General features: G+C 44.2%; 1 protein-coding gene across 3 annotated transcripts in view; it reads right to left on the bottom strand.

Annotated features, from left to right (window-relative positions):
• Positions 1 to 20,355, bottom strand: part of LOC124551002 (connectin-like) — a 750,563-nt gene that overhangs the window by 44,314 nt on the left and 685,894 nt on the right. For all 3 annotated transcript variants that reach the window (XM_047125840.1, XM_047125839.1, XM_047125838.1), the window contains 2 exons: positions 10,994 to 11,210; positions 4,202 to 4,694 (listed from right to left, as the gene is read on the bottom strand). In XM_047125840.1, coding sequence (XP_046981796.1) covers positions 4,202 to 4,694; positions 10,994 to 11,210 — 710 coding nt within the window. The remainder of the gene's footprint in view (positions 1 to 4,201; positions 4,695 to 10,993; positions 11,211 to 20,355) is intronic.

The raw sequence follows: 20,355 nt of genomic DNA, 5'->3' as shown, positions 1-20,355 counted from the left end.
ATCTAAGGACTTGAAAAATCAGTTTAACTGAATGGATAGTGTCTTTAAAAGTGAATATAAGATTGACATAAAAAAATAAACACAAGGGTGATGGAAAATAGGCGAATTACATCAGCTGAGGCAGAGGAATTTAGAAACGGAAACGATATCCTTACAGTAGTAGATGAATTTTGCTACTTGGGCAGTAAAATAATGGATGATGGGAAAAGTAGAGAGGCTATGAAATAAGGACTGGCAATGGCAAGAAAGGTGTTTCTGAAGAAGAGAAATTGTTATAACCGGGTATAGATGTAAGTGTTAGGAAGTCTTTTCAGAAAGTATTTATGTGGATTGTGGCTTGTGGCCATGTTCCGAATTGAAACATGGTCACGATAAACAGTTACACCCTCAGCGTCAGTTAAAGCCTGAAGATGGTGCACTGAAGCACTGAAACTGGTAGCCATATAATTAATAAGATCTTAAGGACGGCTGTAGGTGTTCCATTTTATTACAGAGTAGCATGTGTATCCATCGTCTCCCTCAAATGTGCTAAGAAGGGCTACAATGTAGTCAACGTACATGCCCCAACCAACCAGGACAACAGACGCAATCCAGACAGAACTAACATATTCTGGGAAGACCTAGAAGTTATTCTCTATAAAGTTCCAGAGACGGACACCGTCATACTGCTTGGTGACCTCAATGCCCAACTGAGAAGAGAGAAAACGTATAGAAATATAGTGGGCAACTGTGAATCGGCTAACCCAAATCGAAGGGAACTTCGCTAAGAATAACTCCAGAGATTTCTACAGAACTTTGAAGACGACACTCAGGATATACAATCCGCCAAATTTAGGGTCTCGCAGGGCAAACTGATTTTTAGCGACAAGGACAACAGCCACCTCTTAGCTCAGTACTTTAAAAACCTACTCAACTATGATCCACCCAACGAAAACTTAGACTACTGAAACGTCCCCTTTTGAAAAATTATACATGACTGTGCTTAAACTGTCACACAATATTTTTAGCGCAACGCAATCTGACTTTCAATAATCCCTACAAAAGAATGGCCCTGACTAACATTAACCTATACCTTTCACAAATCACTTACCTCACAAAAATTTTCGTTACACGAACTACTGCAGTACAGCGAGCGCCACTACTGCCAGCTAAATAAAATATTCAAACTACGGAAGGCACTAACTACTGATAGGCATAGTTAGCAAATGAAAGATTTTAATAGAGAACAAACAATGTATTTACCTTAATAGTCATAATATACAGGGTGATTCGAAAAGAATACCACAACTTTAGGACTTTAAAACTCTGCAACAAAAGGCAGAGCTAAGCACTATCTGTCGGCGAATTAAGGGAGCTATAAAGTTTCATTTAGTTGTACATTTGTTCGCTTGAGGCGCTGTTGACTAGGCGTCAGCGTCAGTTGATGCTAAGATGGCGACCGCTCAACAGAAAGCTTTTTGTGTTATTGAGTACGGCAGAAGTGAATCGACGACAGTTGTTCAGCGTGCATTTCAAACGAAGTATGGTGTTAAACCTCCTGATAGGTGGTGTATTAAACGTTGTTATAAACAGTTTACAGAGAATGGGTGTTTGTGCAAAGGGAAAAGTTCTGGACGGCCGTGACAGAGCACTTCAACACTGGCCTCCAAGAAGCCCTGATCTTACCCCCTGCGATTTTTTCTTATGGGGGTATGTTAAGGATATGGTGTTTCGGCCACCTCTCCCAGCCGCCATTGATGATTTGAAACGAGAAATAACAGCAGCTATCCAAACTGTTACGCCTGATATGCTACAGAGAGTGTGGAACGAGTTGGAGTGTCGGGTTGATATTGCTCGAGTGTCTGGAGGGGGCCATATTGAACATCTCTGAACTTGTTTTTGAGTGAAAAAAAAACCTTTTTAAATACTCTTTGTAATGATGTATGTTTCTTTCATTAAATACACATTTTTAAAGTTGTGGTATTCTTTTTGAATCACCCTGTATATAGTAGTTCATGACATCCAGTCTTACAAATTTCAAAACTCCGCCATCTCTCTCCCCACATCCACCACTGCTGGCGGCTCACCTCCAACTGCGCAACGCTACGCGCTGTTAACAGCCAACTGCCGCTGCCCAACGCTACAATGGCGAGTATTACAACAATGCCAACCAGCACAGACTGCACACAGCACAGCCAGTGATTTTCATACAGAGCGCTAAGAAAACCTAAACAGCGTACTTACACTACAAACCAACTACACCAAAGCTGGACTCACTGCCTAATTCATTGGAAGAAGTTGGACAAATTATTCAAATTCTAAGGAATAATAAGGCAGATGGAGAGGACTCTATCGTTGCCAAACTCTGGAAATGTGCTGGAAGCAATACCATGGGCAAGCTCACCGCGATCATCCAGGACATCTGGGAAACAGAGAAATTATCACCTGATTGGAACATGGCTCTGATCCACCCGCTTCACAAAAAGGGATATTTTACTGATCTGAACAACTATCATGGAATTTCTCTTGTCCCAGTAACATACAAGATTCTCTCCAAGGCGCTACTAAAAAGGGCAGAAGACCAACTGGATAGTCAACAGGGAGAATATCAGAGAGGTTACAGGAAGATATAATCCTGTGCAGAACAGATCGTCATTCTTGAAACTGTACTGGCACAAAGAAATGCTTAGCAAAATAGTCCAAGAACTAGGACTAGACAACAGAAACCTTGACCAACACTAATTACAAGGTCAAATTTAGAGGTGAGATCTCAGAAAGCTTTGAGATAAAAGCTGTAGTGAGACAAGGGGCTGTAATCTCCCTACCTTTCTTCAACTGTGTCGTTGAATAGGTTGTAAGAGAACTGCGCAAAGAACTGACCAGCTTGGGTATTCAGAGTGATGTTTACTTGGGCCATAGGAACGAATCAGCGATTGTAGATTGCCTGTGCTTTTGCAGATGACGTGCCACTGATTGCTGATTGTCTTGAAATGCGAACAATGACGGTAAACAGCCTCAGAAAACAAGCACCCAAAGAGGGTCTTCAAGTGTCGCTGAAGCTAACACACAGTTTTACTAGATCAGGGAAACCTGAAGAGAAGTTTAAGTATATCAGCGAATGGATTGAATCCAACTCATCAGAAGAAACGTCATTATTCATGAGAGTTAATTAGTTGGAACTGGCCTATCGACTGACTATTAATGGAAATGCCATATGGTTTCCGTAACACTCTCGTGATGATCAAACCTACCAGTAACAAATCTAACAGCCTGCCTATGAATTGCTTCTGTGTCCTCCCTCAATCCGACATGATAGGGATCCCAAACGCTCGAGCAGTACTCAAGAGTATGTCGTATTAGTGTTTTATAACTGATCTCCTTTACAGATGAACCACATCTTCCCAAAATTCTACCAATGAACCAAAGATGACTATCCACCTTCCCCACTACTGCCATTACATGCTTGTCCCACTTCATATCGCTCTGAATTGTTACGCCAAAATATTTAATGGACGTGACTGTGTAAAGCGCTACATTACTAATGGAGTATTCAAACATTACGGGATTCTTTTTGCTATTCATCTGCATTAATTTACATTTATCTATATTTAGAGTTTGCTGCCTTTCTTTACACCAATCACAAATCCTATCCAAGTCATCTTGTATCCTCCTACTGTCAGACGATACCTTCCCGTACACCACAGCATCATCAGTAAACAGCTGCACATTGCTATCCACCCTATCCCCAAGATCATATATGTAGATAGAAAACAACAGCGGGCCTACCACACTTCCCTGGGGCACTCCAGATGATACCCTCACCTCCGATGAACACTCACCATCGAGGACAATGTACTGGGTTCTATTACTTAAGCGCTGAAGGATGTCTGGGAGTTTCAGGAAAACCTGTGAAGGAAAGGTGCCCATTGGACAGAAGAAAGGAGGAGTTAAATCACCAGAGGATGCGACACTACTGGGCAAAGATCAAAGCCCAGCATTTGGACAAGTGTGATCCAAAGTAAGCCCATTCGGAACAATGGACATAGAGCTGCATCAAACCAGTCTTCCGACTGAAGATCACAACAACAAGAAGCTTGTTGTGTGACACAAATGACCTGCACCACCACTTGCCACTACTGGCAAAGTTGTAGGCCCAATAACTCTTCTGAAAAAGGTGTCAGTTACCGGTGTAGGTGAGAGCAGAGTGGGCGCCACTACTGACCTTCGAGGTAGAGGTAGGCGCTGGCGTTGGTCATGGTCTCGAGCACGGGCCGGACGGTGTCCTCGTGCAGCGTGGTGAGCTCGTTGTCGCGCAGGTCGAGCACGCGCAGCGCGGCCGCGCTGGCCAGCAGCTGGCCGCCCGGCAGCTGCGCCAGCTGGTTGTCGCGCAGCGAGAGCCGGCGCAGCGCGCGCAGCCCCTGGAAGGCGCGCGCGCCCACCCACTCGACGTCGTTCTCGGCGAGCTCGAGCTCGTGCAGCGCGCCCAGCAGCTGGAAGGTGCCGTCGGCGACGGCGCCCAGCCGGTTGCCGCTGAGGTCGAGGCGCCGCAGCGCGCCCAGCCCGGCCCAGGTGGCGCGCGTCACCGCCGGCAGCTGGTTGCCGTGCAGGTCCAGCTCCTGCAGCGCCGGCAGCTGCGAGAAGGCGCGCTCGTGCAGCACGCTCAGGTTGTTGCGGTCCAGCGCCAGCACCCGCAGCGACGGCAGGTCCACGAACACCTGCCGGTCAGAACGACGTGTTCAGTGCGACAACAGGTGTTCGCTGAGAAATGTTCTGTACTGATGCCTCTGCCCTACACAGACAGGAGCGCAGTGTATTGCAAGACACAGTGAAGAGAAGGGACGACGTAATTTTAATGGTTTCTGTGGTGTCACCGCCAGACACCACACTTGCTAGGTGGTAGCTTTTAAATCGGCCGCGGTCCGGTAGTATACGTCGGACCCGCGTGTCGCCACTGTCAGTGATTGCAGACCGAGCGCCGCCACACGGCAGGTCTAGAGAGACTTACTAGCACTCGCCCCAGTTGTACAGCCCACTTTGCTAGGAAAGGTTCACTGACAATTACGCTCTCATTTGCCGAGACGATCGTTAGCATAGCCTTCAGCTACGTCATTTGCTACGACCTAGCAAGGCGCCATAGCATTTGATAATTTATCTTAAAGCTTGTACAGTCAAGAGAGATGTTCTACAATTATGGATTAAAGTTAAGTATTATATCAACTACGTACTTTATTTGCTACTATTAATTCCCTTAACTGTTCCAGACCTCGCGCCAGTAAGCGTGTAATTAAACGCGTGCATTTCGGCCTCCTCTAGCAACACAGTGTTGGCTCTTCTGCCAACACTTCAGTTTCTGCTATTACAACGATCACTAGAAAGTATATATATACCAGGTGATCAAAAAGTCAGTATAAATTTGCAAACTGAATAAATCACGGAATAATGTAGATATAGAGGTACAAATTGACACACATGCTTGGAATAACATGGGGATTTATTAGAACCAAAAAATACAAGAGTTCAAAAAATGCCCGACAGTTGGCACTTCATCTGATCAGAATGGCAATAATTAGCATAACAAAGCAAGGCAAAGCAAAGATGATGTTCTTCACAGGAAATGCTCAATATGTCCACCATCATTTCTCAACAATAGCTGTAGTCGAGGAATAATGTTGTGAACAGCACTGCAAAGCATGTCCGGAGCTGTAGTGAGGCATTGGCGTTGGATGTTGTCTTTCAGCATCCCTAGAGATGTCGGTCGATCACGATACACTTGCGACTTCAGGTAACCCCAAAGCCAATAATCGCACGGACTGAGGTCTGGGGACCTGGGAGGCCAAGCATGACGAATGTGGCGGCTGAGCACACGATCATCACCAAATGACGCGCGCAAGTGATCTTTCTCGCGTCTAGCAATACTTTGGTTTTTTTTGGTTCTAATAAAACCCCATGTCATTCCAAGCATGTGTGACAATTTTTACCTCTCTGTCTACATTATTCCGTGGTTTATTAAGTTTTCGAATTTATACTGACTTTTTGATCACCCGATATATATATATTTATTTATTTATTGGTGTCAGCTATTACTAAGATCACTAGAAAGTGTTTAATGTGGGCATTAAAATTGCTCATGCTAATTGCTACACCACGAACATGACGTGCTACAGACGCGGAATTTAACCGACAGGAAGAGGATGTTGTGATATGCATATGATTATCTTTTCAGACCATTCACACAAGGTTGGCGCCGGTGGCGACACCTACAACGTTCTGACATCAGGAAAGTTTCCAACAGATATCTCATACACAAGCAGTAGTTGACCGGCGTTGCCTAGTGAAACGTTGTTGTGATGCCTCGTGTAAGGAGGAGAAATGCGTACCATCACGTTTCCGACTTTGATAAAGATCGGATTGTAGCCTATCGCGATTGCGGTTTATCGTATCGCGACATTGCTGCTCGCGTTGGTCGAGATCCAATGACTGTTTGCAGAATATGGAATCGGTGGGTTCAGGAGGGTAATACGGAAAGCCGTGCTGGATCCCAACGGCCACGTATCACTAGCAGTCGAGATGAGAGGCATCTTATCTGCATGGCTGTAACGGATCGTGCAGCCACGTCTCGAGCCCTCAGTCAACAGATGGGGACGTTTGCAAGACAACAACCATTTGCACGAACAGTTCGACGACGTTTGCAGCAGCATGGACAATCAGCTCGCAGACCATGGCTGCGATTATCGTTGACGCTGCATCACAGACAGGAGCGCCTGCGATGGTGTACTCAACGGCGAACCTGGGTGCACGAATGGCAAAACGTCATTTTTTCGGTTGAATTCAGGCTCTGTTTACAGCATCATGATAGTCGGATCCGTGGTTGGCGACATTGCAGTGAACGCACATTGGAAGCGTGTATTCGTCATCGCCATACTGGTGTATCTCCCAGCAGCGTGATGGTATGGGGTACCATTGATTACACGTCTCGGTCACCTCTTGTTCGCATTGACGGCGCTTTGAACACTGGACGTTACATTTCAGATGTGTTACGACCCGTGGCTCTACCCTTCATTCGATCCATGCGAAACCCTACATTTCAGCAGGATAATGCACGACCGCATGTTGCAGGTCCTGTACGTGTCTTTCTGGATACAGAAAATGTTCGCCGGCCGAAGTGGCCGTGCGGTTAAAGGCGCTGCAGTCTGGAACCGCAAGACCGCTACGGTCGCAGGTTGGAATCCTGCCTCGGGCATGGATGTTTGTGATGTCCTTAGGTTAGTTAGGTTTAACTAGTTCTAAGTTCTAGGGGACTAATGACCTCAGCAGTTGAGTCCCATAGTGCTCAGAGGCAGCCACAGAAAATGTTCGACTGCTGCCCTGGACAGCACATTCTCCAGATCTCAAACCAATTGAAAACGTCTGTTCAATGGTGGCCGAACAACTGGCTCGTCACAATACGCTGATGCACTGTGGTATCGTGTTGAAGCTGCATTGGCAGCTGTACCTGTACACGCCATCCAAGCTCTGTTTGACTCAATGTCCAGGCGTATCAAGGCCCTTGTTACGGCCAGACGTGGTTGTTCTGGGTACTGATTTCTCAGGATCTGTGCACCCAAATTGCGTGAAAATTTAACCACATGTCAGTTCTAGTATAATACATTTGTACAATGAATACCCGTTTATCATCTGCATTTCTTCTTGGTGTAGCAATTTTAGTGGCTATATGTATATACGATGGTCCATTGATAGTGACTGGGCAAAATTTCTCACGAAATAAGCATCAAACGAAAAAACTACAAAGAACGAAACTCATCTAGCTTGAAGGGGGAAACCAGATGGCGCTATGGTTGGCGCGCTAGACGGCGCTGCCATAGGTCAAACGGATATCAACTGCGTTTTTTAAAAAAATAGGAACCCCCATTTTTTATTACTTATTCGTTTAGTATGTAAAGAAATATGAATGTTTTAGTTGGACCACTTTTTTCGCTTTGTGACAGATGGCGCTGTAATAGTCACAAACATACGGTTCACAATTTTAGACGAACTGTTGGTAACAGGTAGGCTTTTTAAATTAAAATACAGAACGTACGTACGTTGGACCATTTTATTTCGGTTGTTACAATGTGATACATGTACCTTTGTGAACTTATCATTTCTGAGAACGCATGCTGTTACAGCTTGATTACCCGTAAATACCACATTAATGGAATAAATGCTCAAAATGATGTCCGTCAACCTCAATTCATTTGGCAATACGTGTAACGACATTCCTCTCAACAGCGAGAATTATCAGATTCGCTGTCTGAAAGGTTTCACTATCTGTATATTGAGAAACAGCTGTTGCTGAGGTATTAGATTCGCTGTCTGACTGATCTATTGCGTTATTGATCTCTTCATGCTCAGAGGGTGCGCCAATACCAGATGACAGACCCTATATGTAAATATCGTCGTCTAGTGGTTTACCCAGCCACTCTGAGATGACTCCTTCCCTTCTGGTCCACATATTACTATAGGTCTTAATGTGGTCGTGTGTATTTTGATTTTTGTACTCGACCATATTAAGACCTATTAGTAATATATGGATCAGAAGGCTGGGTATTGACATTAAAGGAGGAGAACTGGTGATTGAGACGGGAAGGAAAGATACTGAGAAGGACTTATGGAGCAGTGAGAGAGGAAGATGGCTGGAGAGTGAGGAAAAATGTTGAACTACAAACACTTTTTGGACAGATGGTGCTCATCCGGAGCGACCTTATGACACAGCGTTATGTCGACGAGATTCTGTGCTCTGTACTGTTGCCAATAATGACAAGCCGTCCTGGCTGTCATTTCAGAAAGGTAATGCCCGTTTCCACACGGCGTCTGTTTCTACTGCTTGTCTTCGCGCTTGCTGAGCCCTGCCTTGGCCAACAAGGTTGCTGCATCTCTCCCCAACTGAGAACGATTCGACCATTATGGGTAGAGGCCTTCTACCATCTCGGTAGTTTGAAGATCTAACTCGCCAGTTGGACAGAATTTGGCACGATATCTCTCGGGAGGATATAAAACAACTCTATCACTCAATGCAAAGGCGAACTTCATGCATAAGGGCCACAGGTGGAGCAACACTTTATTGACTTGCACAGTTAGTGAACCTATTTCTCTTGAACAAATCATCCGGTTTCACTTACAAGCAATCATTTGTTTGTCTGTACATGTGTATCACATCTACCGATATCCGTCCCATTCAGATACGAGGGTGAGTCAAACGAAAACCTTAAATTTGTAATAACAAATCGAAATTTCGCACCTTTATCCTGTAAGTTGGTAAGCCTACTACAAACAGCGTGCAGAATGGCCTGTAGGTGGCAGCATAGTGCAGATGCACACATACCGTCGCAGTATCAGTATAAAGATGGCCGCCCCACTTGTGACTTGCACCAGGGAAGAACGACGTTCTGTTATTCGGTTTTTGCTTAGTAAAGATGTGAAACCTATTGAAATTAATCAACGAATGAAGGTTCAGTACGGTGATGCATGTTTGTCACAGCAGCATGAGTGGTTGCGCGGACTACGAAAAGAAGTTTTTTCTTGAGGTATTTATGCACTTTGTAAGCGCTGGAGGACTTGCATTGAGCGTGGGGGAGATTATGTTGAAAAGTGATACAGCTTTGTACCACTTCCGCACAATAAATAATATTTAAAAAATATTTAAGGTTTTCATTTGACTCACTCTCGTAATTCTTTTGGGTGGGATACTTTTTGTCATAGAGAGTATTATCTGGGCCATTTTTACGAGGGCGTGCAGGAAAGGATTCCGAATATTTCATGCGAAGAGTCGCAGGTCTTTTAAATTCAAACAAAAGTTACTAAGATTCTACATCTTTATTCTTCATGATTGCATATTGGAGCCCTCTGTCACAAGATGTCACCAAACTGAATAGTTGGCGGTGTGTAACGTAACTACGCCGGTACTTGAGAATCAGCGTGCTAAAGTGGAGCCTCGTACAGTTCTTCCACACATGCAGCTTCCACTCCTTCAAAAATGGTTCAAATGGCTCTAAGCACTATGGGACTCGACATCTGAGGTCATCAGTCCCCTAGAACTTAGAACTACTTAAACCTAACCAACCTAAGGACATCACACACATCAATGCCCGAGGCAGGATTCGAACCTGCGACCGTAGAGGTCGCTCCACTCCTTCAGCATGACAACGTCACACCAAACACGATCCCTGGGACATCTGCAACAATCCGACGCCTTGGATTCACTGTCATCGATCGCCCTCCATACATTTCCGAATTGGCCCCATCCGATTTTCCCCTACTTCCTAAACATAAAGGAACACCTTCTAGGACTTTCATTCTGTCTACCAAGTCAAACATTACATAAAGACGGTATCGACAAAGAAGTCTCTGCCGGCCGAAGTGGCCGTGCGGTTAAAGGCGCTGCAGCCTGGGACCGCAAGACCGCTACGGTCGCAGGTTCGAATCCTGCCTCGGGCATGGATGTTTGTGATGTCCTTAGGTTAGTTAGGTTTAACTAGTTCTAAGTTCTAGGGGACTAATGACCTCAGCAGTTGAGTCCCATAGTGCTCAGAGCCATTTGAACCATTTGAAAGAAGTCTCTCATTGGGAGAAACCTGGTTGATTATGTTGGAAAATGGATATGTAGATATGAAGAATAAAGACGTAGCGTGTTTATCAAGTTCGTTTCATTTAAAAAATCTGTAACAGTATTCACATTAAAAATTCGAAGGCATTACTTTTCTTCACGCCCTTGTATTTTGGCTTCACTGCAGTATTGCCTCTATGAGAATGAAGGAAGTGCCAGGAGGAGAACACCTTCAAATAAGAACAGGAAAAGTTGTCTTTAAGTAGATCTCTTAGGAATCCGACAATTCGCCTAGACTAGGAAAGTCGTCGAACCTTTGCTTCTCGGCGACGCTGCCATTCAGCTGATAATCACAGAAGATACCAACAGTGGATTTCAATGTGGGGTAAAGGAGATATTGTGGATCTGCCACGAGCAGTATGGTATACTCACGTCACGGTGGAGCTCCTGGATGCGGTTCTCGCTGAGATACAGGGATTCCAGCCTAGGGAGCGAGTGGAAGGCTCGCGGCGCCAACTTGACGAACTGGTTCCTGGACAGCGACGCCTCCCTCAGGCTGGAACTGTTGGCCAGCGCGTACGGCGTCACGCGGTTGATGCTGGCGTACTGGAGCGACAGCACCTCCAGCTGCGGCAGATTCGCGAACAACCTGGGGAACAGTGCAACGGTGTCAAGTCACAGGTCCAGGTGGGGAGGGGGGGGGGACTTATAAGTGTATGGATGGACAACGCCTCAACCTGCAGCAAGTGCACGAACTTGGGTAATGACACAGGGCATTCAGGTCCCAGTTCCAGGCCAGCAAAGTCGCCGGATCCATCCCTAATTGAGAACGTTTGGAGCATTATGCGTAGGGCCCTCCAACCAGTTCGGGTTTTTGATGATCTAAAGCGTCAGTTGGGAGGAATTTGGAACGATATCCCTTAGGATGACATCCAATAACTCTGTCAGTCATTGTCAGGCAGAGTAAAATTCGTAAGGGCCAGAGGTGGGCTAATGTGTTATTTTTTAGCTCAGTTTGTGGAGAACCTCTTTGTGTTGAATAAATCAACCAGTTATTCAGGAAACTTTAAGATTTGTTTGTCTGTATAAGTACATCAGATATACCGATTTCGATCCCATTTGGAAAATTCCTGAGTGGTACCTCGGTTTTTGTTGTGTTTAGAGTGTACTAGGTGAGCTGGTGGGGAGTAAAGAAGATTCTAATTCAGAATTTTCGTTTATGGCATTACCGGAAATCACGAAACAACATTCGTCAGAACTGAGGGGTTTTGGAGTATTTTCCATTTAATCTTTTGAGAATGTCCACTGTCCATTGACCTAGGCATAAATAATACTCTTGTGTGTGTGTGTGTGTGTGTGTGTGTGTGTGTGTGTGTGAGAGAGAGAGAGAGAGAGAGAGAGACAGAGAGTTATATACAGCATAGACAAAATAAAACTAGCCTGAAAAACATTTCATGCTTCTTAATATGGGCTACCCAAAAAGAAGTATGCGTACAATCACTACTTCCGGTTACTTTTCACCAGGTCGCCTATAGTGAACTTAGTATCTACCTGATGGCTATGACGAGAAGCGTCACTCATCACTGAAGACCACAGAAAACCACTCAGTGTCCCAGTTGACTCTGGCTGAACGCCATGTAAGTCTTTGTTGTCTGTAGCATGGTGTCAGCAGTAAACGACACATACAATTTCAAGAAATCAAGTTTGTTTTTCGTCACTCTTCTGACTGATGTGACGCGGCTCACCACAAGTTTTTCTCCTGTGCCAACCTGTCCATGTTGAAGCAGCACGTATACCGTACGTCCTTAATAATTTGTTCGACGTCTTCCTTCACGGTATTTACCCTCTATAGTTACCGCCAATAGTTAACAATGTCCTGTCATCCTGGCCCTCTTGTCAATGTCTTCCACACGCCATTTCTGCGGAAGTCATCTACATTACTTGTCTTACCAGTCAAACCTTTCACACTTTTCACATCCTTACGCATATTTCACCACATCTCAGACGCTTCAGTTCTCTTCTTTTCCAGTTTTCTTACCGTCCATGATCTACTACTATACTACACTCTCCTCCAAACGTTCATTCTCAGAAATGTCTTCTTCAAAGTAAGGCTGATATTTGATACCAATAGGCATATTTCTTGCTCACTTTCACTGACAATAGCCACGTTACCTCCAAATCTTGTCATTGTTATTCTTTCAACCTGAATTTTAATCACAATCGTGAACCTTTGTATTATTTCTGTCTTTGTTTCTTCAGTGTATACCAGCACCCTATTTAATGCGAGCACTTCGTTCCAGTTTTCCAATTATTACTTGCATCATTTCGCATGACTGAACTTTTTCTGAGTCCTATATTCCTATGAAGGTGTCTTGTTTTTTCTAAAGTCTTGTATTCATTATCAAGTTCTATATCACAACTGCCTCTCCGGTATCTTTACCTTTCCCACAGCCAAACCATGATCTCCTAACAGATCATCTACTTTCTTTTCCATTCTCTTGTACATTATTCCTCTTCCACTCTTGCTGTAGACGCCTTTGCTATTAACCTCACCGAAGATTGTTTGACTTTTGTATATGCTGAATAAACACTTCCAAAGACGAATTCTTTCTCGATTTCTTCACTTTTTATCTGCAGCTATTTCGCCTTGAATTCCTTGCACTTCCTATTTATTTCATTCCTAGGTGAATTAAGTTACTTACTTGCATGTCTGAAAGAACGACGACCGGTGACCGATTGCAATGTGAAATTAATTCGAAATACTGTAGTTGGAGCTACACACATGGGACATTCCATTTCGTAATTTATTATGAAACTGAATATTCCGAGATCCACACTGTCAAGTGCGTGCCGATAATTCCCAATTTCAGGTATTATCTGTCACAAAGGACAACGCAGTGGCCGACTTAAGAGCCGAAAACAGTGGCGTTTATGTAGTCAGTGCTAGCAGACAAGCAACACCACTTGAAATAACGGCAGAAATCAATGTTGGACGTGCAAGAACCGTATACGTTAGGTCAGTACTGCGAAATTTGGCGTTAATGGGCAATGGTAGCAGACGACCGACGCGAGTGCCTTTGCTAACAGCACGACACCGCCTGTAGTTGCCTCCTTGGCTCGTGATCACAACTGTTGGGCCCTAGACCACTGGAAAACCATGGTCTGGTCGGATGAGTCCAGATTTCTATTGGTAAGAGATGATGGTAGGATTCGAGTGTGGGGCAAACCCCATGAAGACATGGGCTACGATTACATGAAATGGACTCCGTCCTATGGTCCAGCTGAATCGATCATTGACTGTTAATGCTTACCTTCGGCTACATGGAGCCCATTTGCAACCATTCGTCGGCACCATGTTCTTAATCCACGATCGAATTTTTATGGATGATAATGCGCCACGTCATCAGGCCGCAATCCTTCGCGACTGGTTTGAAGAACAACACTGGACAATTTGAGCAAATGATTTGCCCACTCAGATCACGCGACGTGAATCCCATCGAACAGTTTTGGAACATAATCGAGAGGTCAATTGGGCACAAAATGTAGCACCAGCAACACTTTCGCAATTACAGATGGCTATAGAGCCGGCATGGCTCAATATTTGTGCATGGGACTTCCGATGACTTGTTGAGTTCATACTTCCGGCCGCTGTGGCCGAGTGGTTCTAGGCAAATCAGTCCGGTACCACGTGGATGCTACGGTCGCAGGTTCGAATCCTGCCTCGGGCATGGATGTGTGTGATGTTCTTAGGTTAGTTAGGTTTAAGGGACTCCGGAACGCCCTATACTTGCAATGTTAAAATAACGCTTATAAATTACATCTTTCCTCACAAAGTATTTGAGGTAGGAAGTTGAACTTTTTACAGATTATTTATTGGAATATGGGCTACAACTTAACACAGGGATTTTACAAAATTTTAGTTCAGTTATTAAAGATGATTTTTTTCAATTCTAATGAAAATTCACAACATTTTTTTGCAACTTTTTATTTATATATTCAAAAATATACAGTTGTTTGGAAAAAGGCTGTGTTAAATTATGCAGAAGGTACTGTGTAACATTTACTGAAAGTTTGAAACAAATATGTTTGGAAGATCCTTAGAAAACATGTAATTAGTATGAGAAAATAAAAGTTTTGGGAATCGAGCGACAAAGATTGGATTAACTTTTTAATGCACTCCGGTCCATAGGATGGATTATCTTCATCCTCTGCAAACTCCTCCTCCAGCTTCCTCTTGTTCCTCCCCCTGTTTACTCTTGCTTGTATTTCTAGACTCTTTACAGCCCTGTCTGCAGCCCGAAGGCGTTCCTTGTCTAAAGCAAGCATCGCTCGTTGTTGTGTTCGTAGATTTTGCTACCATTTTCTTCAGTTGCAGTTACTGCAACACTGTTCCAAAAGGTGGCCATGTATGAACACTTATCACATTTCAGTTGTATTTCACTAGCAAGTCCTACGTGCTTTATTATGGAGAGTTCCAGACCAACTTCACTACAGTGAATACATCTTACACAGTTTGAAAAAATTCCTTTGAGAACCGACGTATCAAATATTTCATTCACATCCGATTCGCCCATAAAACATTCATAGTTTTCACTCATTGAACCAAGCTTCTTCTGTGAAGTATTTTCTTTCCCACTTTGACTGCTATGGGCAGGTGTATTTGAGAGGTTAGGTTCACTCACTTGGTTATCGTCTTTATTGTTTACAGTAATAACACATACCTTTGGCTTTCCAACATTTCTCCTTTTCTTAAAAGCCTTCATAGGATTTCTAATAACTTTACTTTTACTCATTATTATACTTCAACAAAACAGAGACTCAAGAAACAGAATTAATTACGAATATTTTCGAGATAACAACAGAGTAAATAAACATGAAACAATCGACAATCACACCAGCGATATATATTGAACCATCACAGGTTAGCCGCAACACATACTTTATCTCACATCACTAAAATGTACCTGATGAACACGGACGTTAATAATAACACCATTTGACAGCAGTTTAACAGTGCCACAGTGGGTCACGCCCATGTAGAACACATTTCAAAAAAAATTTAAAAATACACTCCTGGAAATTGAAATAAGAACACCGTGAATTCATTGTTCCAGGAAGGGGAAACTTTATTGACACATTCCTGGGGTCAGATACATCACATGATCACACTGACAGAACCACAGGCACATAGACACAGGCAACAGAGCATGCACAATGTCGGCACTATTACAGTGTATATCTACCTTTCGCAGCAATGCAGGCTGCTATTCTCCCATGGAGACGATCGTAGAGATGCTGGATGTAGTCCTGTGGAACGGCTTGCCGTGCCATTTCCACCTGGCGCCTCAGTTGGACCAGCGTTCGTGCTGGACGTGCAGACCGCGTGAGACGACGCTTCATCCAGTCCCAAACATGCTCAATGGGGGACAGATCCGGAGATCTTGCTGGCCAGGGTAGTTGACTTACACCTTCTAGAGCACGTTGGGTGGCATGGGATACATGCGGACGTGCATTGTCCTGTTGGAACAGCAAGTTCCCTTGCCAGTCTAGGAATGGTAGAACGATGGGTTCGATGACGGTTTGGATGTACCGTGCACTATTCAGTGTCCCCTCGACGATCACCAGTGGTGTACGGCCAGTGTAGGAGATCGCTCCCCACACCATGATGCCGGGTGTTGGCCCTGTGTGCCTCGGTCGTATGCAGTCCTGATTGTGGCGCTCACCTGCACGGCGCCAAACACGCATACGACCATCATTGGCACCAAGGCAGAAGCGACTCTCATCGCTGAAGACGACACGTCTCCATTCGTCCCTCCATTCACGCCTGTCGCGACACCACTGGAGGCGGGCTGCACGATGTTGGGGCGTGAGTGGAAGACGGCCTAACGGTGTGCGGGACCGTAGCCCAGCTTCATGGAGACGGTTGCGAATGGTCCTCGCCGATACCCCAGGAGCAACAGTGTCCCTAATTTGCTGGGAAGTGGCGGTGCGGTCCCCTACGGCACTGCGTAGGATCCTACGGTCTTGTCGTGCATCCGTGCGTCGCTGCGGTCCGGTCCCAGGTCGACGGGCACGTGCACCTTCCGCCGACCACTGGCGACAACATCGATGTACTGTGGAGACCTCACGCCCCACATGTTGAGCAATTCGGCGGTACGTCCACCTGGCCTCCCGCATGCCCACTATACGCCCTCGCTCAAAGTCCGTCATCTGCACATACGGTTCACGTCCACGCTGTCGCGGCATGCTACCAGTGTTAAAGACTGCGATGGAGCTCCGTATGCCACGGCAAACTGGCTGACACTGACGGCGGCGGTGCACAAATGCTGCGCAGCTAGCGCCATTCGACGGCCAACACCGCGGTTCCTGGTGTGTCCGCTGTGCCGTGCGTGTGATCATTGCTTGTACAGCCCTCTCGCAGTGTCCGGAGCAAGTATGGTGGGTCTGACACACCGGTGTCAATGTGTTCTTTTTTCCATTTCCAGGAGTGTAGTTGTAGTCTTCGGAATTGAATAAATTATATATCTATTAAAAGGTAATAGTCTGCAGATTCAGAAAACGCAAAAAGTAAAAATTGAACTTTTCATGATTTTGAGCCTTAGTTTCTAAGTCTAGGGGACTGATGACCTCAGATGTTAAGTCCCATAACGCTTAGAGCCACTTGAACCATCTGAGTTGAGACTACGTAGAACTGCTGCACTAAGCCGGCCAAAAGAAGGTCCCACACGATGTTAGGAGGTATATCGCGACTGTTAGTATAGATTCGCTGAATGTGAACATCGGCGGAATTAGGTATAGATAAACTACCTACTTGTGACATATGAAAATGAATTTCCCTCTCAGCGCGAACGGTCGCCTTAATCACTTAGGCTATCTCTGCATGCTTGCTGGGCCGACCTAAACTTCTATGGGTCATAGTGTCTTCCTCTCTCAAAGTGGCTGTGGTGGTCGCTCACGACAAGCCGGAAATTGTCGTAGGACAAATTTTCGTATGTCACTGGTAGTTAGTACAGCCGATGCCAAGGTAGTGGTACTCAGCGATGTTATTTCAAAATTATATAGCTGTGTTTGTTGCTTTTCCAAAAAAGGTTTGTACACCCTTCTGTCGAACGTGAATTTTGGTATTTTCGTTATTACGCAAGGCATATTCGTTGTTACCTTCCTTGTACCTGCCTTTGTCTACCTAACTTCTATGATTGTCCTCTTTAAGAGGCGGCCACTCCTCTATAACTGAATCGCTCTTTGAAGGATTAATTACAGCAGTCTCCACAGCGCTATAGAACTTCAAACGAACCTCATTATTCCCCAGTACTACAGCACTCTCCTTCTTTGCACAGTGGATGTTCCAGACGATTCTGTTAAAACTGGGTATACTATTCATCATTTCTAAATTTTGATCTAAGTGAATATCTTCTCTTAGCTTCCAGAAACATCCTTCTATCGATTAGAGATGTCACTACATGTTTGCTCTGTGCGGGTTTCAGCTGTTGTCATGCGTCTATTTGTGGGAGGTAGTCGAGCAGTCCTTCGATCTTCTCATGGTGTAGGCCTTTCGCAAGGAGCCGTGTCCATCGCATTTGAAACGCAACTGTCCTGCGTCCCATTCTGAAGTCGTTACATAAGAACCAACCGTCTGTGCCATCTGCTGGTGCGGTACTCCCATCTTTTGAGCCTTCTCTAAGGTTGAAAGATGACGATAATGGGCATGCGGACAAATCCTGCGAAAGTCGTGTTGCGATCTACACCTAGCTGGAACAACATTAGACGTTGCCAGTAGGCATCAAGTACTCTCAACACACTTCATCCGTACGAGATATTCTTTTTTTTCCTGTAGCGAAAATAGTTTCGTGTGAGGATTAAATTTTAATCAGCTTATATCACAGACAATGAAGTAAGCGTGTAACACTCCAGTTCCATCAATGTACTACCTATAGAAACGTTTTCAGGTCCTTCGATTGCTATTGGTATATGCCAGAAACCCCGTTTTGTTGTTCGACTACCGAATTTACTAGTGTCCAATAGCAGGAGCATGTTTACTGGTAGCTGCTGACCTCTACCGGACATCTGCAGCACTGGAGCAGCAGACTTAGAGCACGTGTTCTGGTTCTGAGAACACCGTTGTAGCTCTTGTTTCGTTTGTGCTCCGTTGTCAGTGAATTATTTCTTGTCTGTGATAATGAGCTGCAGTTTTTGTTGATAGCAAGTGTTGATGCGTCTTTAAATTTGCGTTTTATGCACCACAAGTCGCTACAAAGAACCGGCTTTCTTACTGATGAAGTTAATCATGTATTGTTTAAGTCTGTAACTAATGCATGGCTCGAGTCATCTCCTACCCTCAGTCGCGAATTCATTCAGTCAGTATTCTCCACCAGTGACAATAAAAGTCAAATCGTCATTATTTTGTTTTCCTTCGTTCCCTAGTTGCTTCAAATTTCATGAAAGTTTGTTCTGTCTATGCAACTGAATGAAAGGCAGTTTGTTTTTGGCCATAAGCATTTCACATCTTTTATGTTCGAAGCGCCTTCCGCAGCTTGTAATAATAAATGTATTATGTAGCAGTTACAATTTGTTACTATGTTACATTTTTATCTTGTTTCTCAGACTGGAAACAACTTTTGTGACACAAACATATGTTAAATTATTAAATTATCGTTTGGTGTTAGTTACGATTTCCAGTGTTGTTAGTCCATATGTGTGGTCCTGAGTACGTGATCATTCGGTCCTCATGCTCCAGCTGCCCGATTTCCGGCATTTCTTCACCCACTTTTATTATAATATATCACTAGCACTTTTCATTTTTTGAGGTATATGTGTGTGATTACAGAGTTTAGTGTTGCGAACTGTCGCTGTGTGTTTATCTTCCGTATTTTGTTTGTGTTGTGTCTGTGATTTGACGTGTGTGTGTGTGTGTGTGTGTGTGTGTGTGTGTGTGTGTGTGTGTGTGTGTGTGTGTATGAATGTGAGTGTGTGTGTGTGTGTGTGTGTGTGAGAGAGAGAGAGAGAGAGAGAGAGAGAGAGAGAGTCTGAATGCTATTGTTTTCGTGGATAAAACGATCAGGGAGCTAGTGCTTATATTGATTTTGTCATTAATTTCTTTCTTTTTCATTGCAATTGCTCTTTCTACGCCAAAGTTTTCACGTAATGGCATAAAAATGCTCGTGACATTACAAGAAAACTTTTATTTATAGAAGACCCTGGCAATGACAAAGGAGGTAATTAATGACCAAATCAATACACAAAAGAAAGAAGATAAACACACATCGACATTTGGCAACAGTACACTCTGTAAACACTCAGATGCAGATCAAACAATTAAAAGTACAAGTGATGTGGTATAATAAATGTGCATGAGGAAACAAAAGAAATCGACCAGATGGAGCATGAGGACCGAATGAAAAAATCTGCAGGGTCACACATATGGACTAATATGGAATAACAACACTGGAAATAGTAACTAACACCAAACGATAATTTAATATCACGATATTCGCGCTACAAAAGTTGTTTCCAATCTGAAAAATAGGATGACAAGTGTAACATAATATCAAGTTGTAACTACTACATAACACATTAATTATTATTATGGAAATAAACATGTATCACAGGCCACTGAAGATGCTTCGTTAGTAAAAGATGCGAAACGCTTGTGGCCAAAAACAAACTGCCTTTCATTTAGTTGCATAGACAGAACACATTTCCATGAAAGGTCAAATGGTTCCACTGCATAATGTGGCACTTTCTCGATGTGGAAGTAGTCAATGCCAGCATAGTGGTATGCGAAATAGATGTCGAAG

The sequence above is a fragment of the Schistocerca americana genome, chromosome 9, assembly GCF_021461395.2.
Source record: "Schistocerca americana isolate TAMUIC-IGC-003095 chromosome 9, iqSchAmer2.1, whole genome shotgun sequence".
NCBI lineage: Eukaryota > Metazoa > Arthropoda > Insecta > Orthoptera > Acrididae > Schistocerca > Schistocerca americana.
The sequence above is the reverse complement of the archived record's forward strand: the minus strand, read 5'-3'. Positions and strand labels throughout refer to the sequence as shown.